Below are 6,898 nucleotides of genomic sequence, written 5' to 3' on the forward strand. Positions count from 1 at the left end.
AGAATGGAATCAAACATATATTGAAATAGAAACAGTAATATTATTAATCCATGAGAATCAGTAGAGTTCCTAACCTTAACCTCGGAGGTTTAGTTGCTCATAGCTTACAAAAAATAATAGTAGTAATATGTCTATGCTTCTCCCTTCCTGGGAGGCATGATCCTCAGAAGGAAGAAAGTTTCTTATTTATAATCAAAATACTAGACCTAAAAGATGTTACTATTAATTAAAAATGACAAAAATGTGATAAACTAAGCTAAAGGATGCGAAAATTCACATATGGGCCCACTTGGTGAGTGTTTGTGCTGAGATTTGGGTGAATCCACGTACTTAGACTCCTTTTGGGGCGTTGGACACCAGTCTTGCTCTCTTTTGGGCATCCAAATGCCATCTTGGTTCTTCTGGGCCGTCCAAACGCCAGGCAGAGGGTCAGATGGGGTTCAACGCCCGTTTTGGGACATCGTTTCCAAAGATAAGTATGGACCATTATAAATTTCTGAAAAGTCCTGGATTTTAGCTTTCCAATGTCGTTGAGAGCGCGTCATTTGGATCTTTGTAGCTCCAGATATGCTCGTTGAAATGCACGGTAGTCAGAATCTTACAACATCTGGAGTGCTTTCTCTATCTCTGAATCAGGCTTTTTCAAAACTTGCCAGAATTACCCAAAAATCACCTAAAATCATAGAAAAACCACAAAAACTCAAAGTAGCATCCAAAAAGTGATTTTTGCACTAGAACCTACTAAAACATAATAAAACTTAATCAAATGTACTAAAAATACTAAGGAAACAATGCCAAAAAGTGTATAAAATATCTGCTCATCAGCAGCCCCACAAATCTCAAAGATGTCCAAAGACTGATCGGGCGGCTTGCTGTCCACTTACGCTCCCTCGACGCCTCGGCCCAAAAAGCCATATCTTTCTTCAAACTCATGAAAAAAGGGATAAACTTCCCAATATTTTTTAGAATCATTATTATATTGTTATGATTATTATATTGTTATTATTTACTTTCTTTTATTTTCTTTTTAACTTTCCCTTTCCCTTTCTCTTTATTTATGGTGAGTGGTGATGCCAATCCCGTTACTGTGTCTCTTTCATGTGAACATTCATTGATTGCTGCTAATTGCTGATGGAAAAGAACCTCATGAGGATTAAAGATTAGGAATCTCTTGTACATTTTTTATTATTTGAGATTTGACACGTCTCACTCCTCTTACTGGATCCTTCACATCCCTTTCCCATTACACAATCATCATCATCATTTGAATATTAAAACAGAAAAGAAGATCACTGTTTGGTCCCCCGGAAAATTTATATAAGCCTCCAAGATTTATCAGTGTGTGTGTGTGTGGGAAGGAAGGAAACATCTCAGATCTTCCAAATATTGCTCCCGCCCCAGCTTCATATGATCGGTAAGAGATTTTTCCTCGTTTGATTTTTTCCTTTCAAGTGATGGTGATTTTTTTCTATCTTGGTACTTTCAAAGTTTAGTTTTTTTATCCCACTTTTGTGCCCCAAGTTAAATTCCTTATTTAGCAACTTTTGGTGGGTCGTCTTCATTAATTATAACACTGAAACGCGTTTTCCAGTGTTTGTATGTGATCTTGCATTGCATTTACGTGAAGCTAGATCCCACATCATTAACACCTTGTACTGGTTTAGTTAATCATTATTCTCTTTCATTCATGTTTCGTCCTTTTGTCTTGTCTTTTGTCTTCTATTAACATAGTACTACACAAAATGCATAAGCATTTTCCCAGTGGAAACATTTATTACAAATGGAGCTTAAACTCTGATTCTATTCAACAGATCTGAAGCTTGCTTTGACATTTTTCTTGAACCGTATGATTCAGACTAATAATTAATTCCTTCATGGCGATAATGATTCAAAGTGATTTGATATGATTCACTGAAGCTTACTTTCTTTCCTTGGAGTATCCAAGTTGTTAAATTTTGCAGATTGAAAGCTAAATACATCTGGCTACTTTTGTCTTGAGATCTTTATTCTTGATCTTGATATTGGATGATGTAGTACTTAACCTTGGGGTTTTTGCTAGTCTTATAAATACAATTTTTATTGAGTTGAGTCAGGATTGATTATTTATTCTATTTCAGGTTCTAAATGGCAAAACCAAGTGCAGCTGATAATAGGACTAGAAGTTCTGTGCAGGTCTTTATAGTAGTTGGTCTGTGCTGTTTCTTCTATATATTGGGTGCGTGGCAGAGAAGCGGTTTTGGAAAGGGAGATAGCATAGCATTGGAGATCACCAAGAAAGGCCAAGAGTGTGACACAGTTCCAAATTTAAGTTTTGACTCTCACCATGCTGGTGAGGTTAGCAAGATCGATGAGGTCGATTCAGAAGCTAAGAAATTTGAGCCATGTGCTGCTAGATATACGGATTACACTCCGTGCCAAGATCAGCAGCGTGCAATGACATTTCCAAGAGAAAACATGAACTATCGAGAGAGGCATTGCCCCCCTGAGGGAGAGAAGCTACACTGTATGATTCCAGCACCCAAGGGGTATGTCACTCCATTTCCATGGCCAAAGAGCCGTGACTACGTTCCTTACGCAAATGCACCGTACAAGAGCCTTACAGTTGAGAAGGCTATTCAGAACTGGATCCAGTATGAAGGATCAGTGTTTAGGTTCCCCGGTGGTGGCACCCAATTTCCTCAAGGTGCAGATAAATATATCGACCAACTTGCTTCCGTGATCCCTATAAATGATGGGACAGTTAGGACAGCTCTGGACACTGGTTGTGGGGTATGTTCCTCATCAAATTCATAGAACATAAAACCAATTTTTGTCCTTCTATTACATGTTAATTGATAAAACAGCATTATTAGTTTCTTTAAGCTCTAAGTCTTATTTCCCAGGTTGCCAGTTGGGGTGCTTATCTTTGGAGCAGAAATGTTATTGCAATGTCATTTGCGCCAAGGGACTCTCATGAAGCACAAGTACAGTTTGCTCTTGAAAGAGGTGTACCTGCTGTCATTGGTGTTCTTGGAACCATAAAAACGCCTTATCCTTCTGCGGCCTTCGACATGGCTCATTGTTCTCGTTGCTTAATTCCTTGGGGAGCAAATGGTGAGAATTTTGCATTCAGAAAGATTACTCTGAAATATTTGCTGTAACTTAGGCAGGACAATAATTTTTGGATTCTTAACTTCGTATTCTGTTTGATCTGGTTTTTTTATACCCTATTTATTATAACAATCGTAATTTTGCATTATTCATTTGCAGATGGAATTTATATGATTGAAGTAGACCGAGTTCTAAGACCTGGTGGTTATTGGGTGCTTTCGGGACCTCCAATAAACTGGAAGGCAAGTTATAGAAACTGGCAGAGACCTAAGGAGGAACTCGAGGAAGAACAAAGAAAGATTGAAGAGGTTGCTAAGCTCCTCTGCTGGGAGAAGAAGTCAGAGGAGGCTGAAATTGCCATTTGGCAAAAAACTATGGACACCGAATCATGCCGTAGCAGACAAGAAGAATCTGGCGTGAACTTTTGTGAAACAACCGATGTTAATGATGTCTGGTAAGAATCTTCCTGTTTAAACAATTTGTATATTTTAGCAGTGCATTATTATTATTCCCATTGTTTCTTTCTATAAGCCATGTGCAAGGATGTAGACGTTTGCATTATGCATTGAGCTAAAGATATTTGGGAGAATAATAGTGATATTTTCATGTATAATTCTAAAAAATGCTTTTCCAGTTTCCAAAGTATCTTGATGGTTAAGAGGATGTTCACTTAACCATAGTGACCTTGGATTGAAACTGGCAATAAGAAGCAGATGAAAACATCTTTGAAGTATATGTGACTGCTTATTTTCCTTGTCATCTTTCCAATTTATCATTGTTTTATGTCATGTGAACCCTTTCAATAGTCAGTCCATAATACTATTGTCAAAATCATTCTTTGATATGATTTCAAGTCTCTGTTTGGTTTTGATCCTTCGAAAATTATGAGGTATCATGTCGTTGTGTCTACAGGTATAAGAAAATGGAGGCCTGTGTTACCCGCACACCTAAAGTTTCTGGTGAACTCAAGCCATTTCCCGAGAGGCTATTTGCAACCCCTCCTAGAATTGCTAATGGTGCAGTTCCTGGAGTTAGTGTTGAGACATTCGTGGAGGATAACAATAAGTGGAAAAGGCACGTAAATGCTTATAAGAAAATTAATAGCCTCCTGGATACTGGAAGGTATCGCAACATTATGGACATGAATGCTGGTTTGGGCAGTTTTGCCGCAGCTATTCAATCTCCAAAGTTATGGGTCATGAATGTTGTGCCTACTATTGCTGAGAAAAGTACACTGGGTGTCATATATGAACGAGGACTTATTGGCATCTATCATGATTGGTATGGTTTTCTTACTCAGTCACGATGATACTAATCTCGTGCCATTATCTATTAGTGAAATGAATTATCAATTTTCTCATCTTTCATGGCTTTCCCCCCTTATTTGTTCATACATCGGGCCCTTATAATCCACAGGTGTGAAGCCTTCTCCACATATCCAAGGACCTACGACCTCATTCATAGCGATGGTCTTTTTAGTCTGTACAAGGACAAGTAAGCGATCCTTTGATTAAATTTTCATGTTTTATAATTCTTATTTATATCAGTTCTTGATCAAAAATGCTTCTCTATCTAATGTGCCTAACAACTTGTTTAGCATTCAAACTTTTGTGCCTATTTGATATGCTTGTGGAAGTCTGAACATGCCTCTTTAAAGAGCTATGGTTCAGTAACCCTCACCCAAATGTAGAGCTTGTGTAACATTTGGATCTAGACCAGCATAACTACTTGATTTTAGAAGATAGGTTCATCCATGTAGCCTTAAAAATCTTGTCTCACATTATATGCAGCTGTAACATAGAAGACATTCTTCTTGAGATGGACCGGATTTTGCGGCCAGAAGGAGCAGTCATCATCCGTGACGAAGTTGACATCTTAATTAAGGTCAAGAAAATCGTCGGAGGAATGAGATGGAACTCCAAAATGGTTGACCATGAGGATGGTCCACTTGTTCCCGAAAAGGTACTGATTGCCGTCAAGCAATATTGGGTTGTCGGGTCAAATTCCACTTCATCCTAATAAAGCACCCGGTGCAAGTTGAAAGGTCATTAATGGCTTTTAGCCCCTTGGGGCTCAACTAGATCCTAACAGAGTTCATATGGGTTTTGATATGAGCATTTTTGGCTTGAATGATCAACCACAAAATTTGGCACAAATTATGGCCATTACAAGAGTTATGCTGAATTGCTGATTGCAATTTGCAATAGGTTTCGTATCTAGTTAATTTATCATTTATTAATGAACAAATTTGGGAAGCTACTATGCTCAGGGTTTAAGATATTAGCCGTTTTTTTTCATCAATCAAGTATCTTGTTAGTTGTTACACGATATTACATTCAAAAATCAAGGAAATATTGGTCTCTTCTCTTTTCTCTTTGGTCCCAATAGTTTTATATTTACTGAATTACAAAAGTTTGAGCTGCTTCGCCTAAATTTTGTAACAAAGAATAGTAGTATATGGTACAATCTTTGTAGCTGTAACTTCATTTGCAAGTTACACTCAAATATGAATTTTGAAGTGCTTCCTGATTATTCACCTTTATCATTTGGTTAGGTTAGAAGATATGCCTATGATTTGATTGTAAGTGATTGTGAAAATTTTGGATGTTAGTTTTTTGCTAATGAGAATGTTACTGCATCCAAATAAAATAGAAGAGATGCTACTATCTTAGGAATTTTGGCTACCTATCATGGCTACAAACCAATTTCTCGGAAGTTTTAGGATTCAGGTTAACAATAATTAGTTAAGAAAAAAACTTTTTTTTACCCCTTGACTAATTGTTTTTCGAAGTACCTATATTTTCCCATTTGTGACAATTCAGTATCTGAGATTCTACAAAATGTATGACTCTTCTGGAACCAGCCTAGAATGGAACTACTTGTATGTGCCATGTGTGTAAGGGTTTTGAAAATTTTCTTAATAATATATATGTAGAGGTAATGACCAAATCAGTACTTGAAAGATTCAAACGCTGATATTTTGGTACCTCACTATTGTTATTGACAAAATGGTCCTTAAAAGATTTTAAAATTTGACAAGCGTACCCACGAGTTCGCCGGAACACATCTTTGGCAAGTACAGTGCTGACATGGCCACTACATTTTGATGACATGGCAAACCCCCCCTCCACCCTACTTCTTTCTTTCTTCCTTTCCAATGCACTTCTTCTCCTTTCCCCTCCCCTTTTTGAATGCACTCTCCCCCTCTCCAACCCTAATCCTTCCCTCCCCCTCCCTAACCCTAATTCCCCATCCCCAACGCATTTCCTCCCTCCTCAATCCAAAATTTCCCTTTCTGAACCCTAATTCCCCTTCCCTTGTTCCTTTGAATTTTAATCCCCTTCTCAACACAGTGTCTCACACTCTCAACTCACTCTCCCCCAAAATAGCAGTAGAGTTCAACCTTCTCAGTCTTACAGAGCTAGTGTCATGGACACCGTACTGTCGCCATCTCGTCATCGGATCTTCTGCGTCCGCCGGTGTCGTCTATCTCTTTCGTGGCATTGCGTTGTCTGTGTGTCTTCACCGCTGTCGTCTTCACTGCTTGTATCTGCTTGTTGCTAGCCCCCAGTCGCTGCCATGCCTCCTCTGTCTGGGTTCCATCTTGGCTCCATCGTGTCGTTCCCTCTCTGTGTCTGGTGTTCTTCTTCTATTATTGTTTTGGTGGTGTTGTATTAAGTTTTATTTTATTTTATTTTATTTTGATTATTGTATATGAATTTATTTATTTTCTCTGAATTTTATTGTTATTAATTTTTTTGAATGATAATTTAACCTAAAAATTTGGGACAATTCATGATTTGGGGCA

At 38.0% G+C, this 6,898-nt stretch overlaps 1 protein-coding gene across 2 annotated transcripts; it reads left to right on the forward strand.

Moving 5' to 3' along the window:
- LOC107643630 (probable methyltransferase PMT2) lies at positions 1,068-5,622 on the forward strand. Of its 2 annotated transcripts, none has more exons than XM_016347332.2 (7): positions 1,068-1,414; positions 2,118-2,769; positions 2,883-3,093; positions 3,250-3,544; positions 4,003-4,371; positions 4,507-4,584; positions 4,881-5,622. In XM_016347332.2, exons 2-7 carry the CDS (start codon positions 2,125-2,127, stop codon positions 5,107-5,109), a joined length of 1,827 nt encoding a protein of 608 aa, XP_016202818.1. In that variant the 5' UTR covers positions 1,068-1,414; positions 2,118-2,124; the 3' UTR covers positions 5,110-5,622. The 2 variants fall into 2 exon arrangements, with proteins under 2 accessions (XP_016202818.1, XP_016202819.1); XM_016347333.2 differs by lacking the exon at positions 1,068-1,414 and adding an exon at positions 1,660-1,844.

Source organism: Arachis ipaensis, chromosome B05 (assembly GCF_000816755.2).
Source record: "Arachis ipaensis cultivar K30076 chromosome B05, Araip1.1, whole genome shotgun sequence".
Classification (NCBI taxonomy): Eukaryota; Viridiplantae; Streptophyta; class Magnoliopsida; order Fabales; family Fabaceae; genus Arachis; species Arachis ipaensis.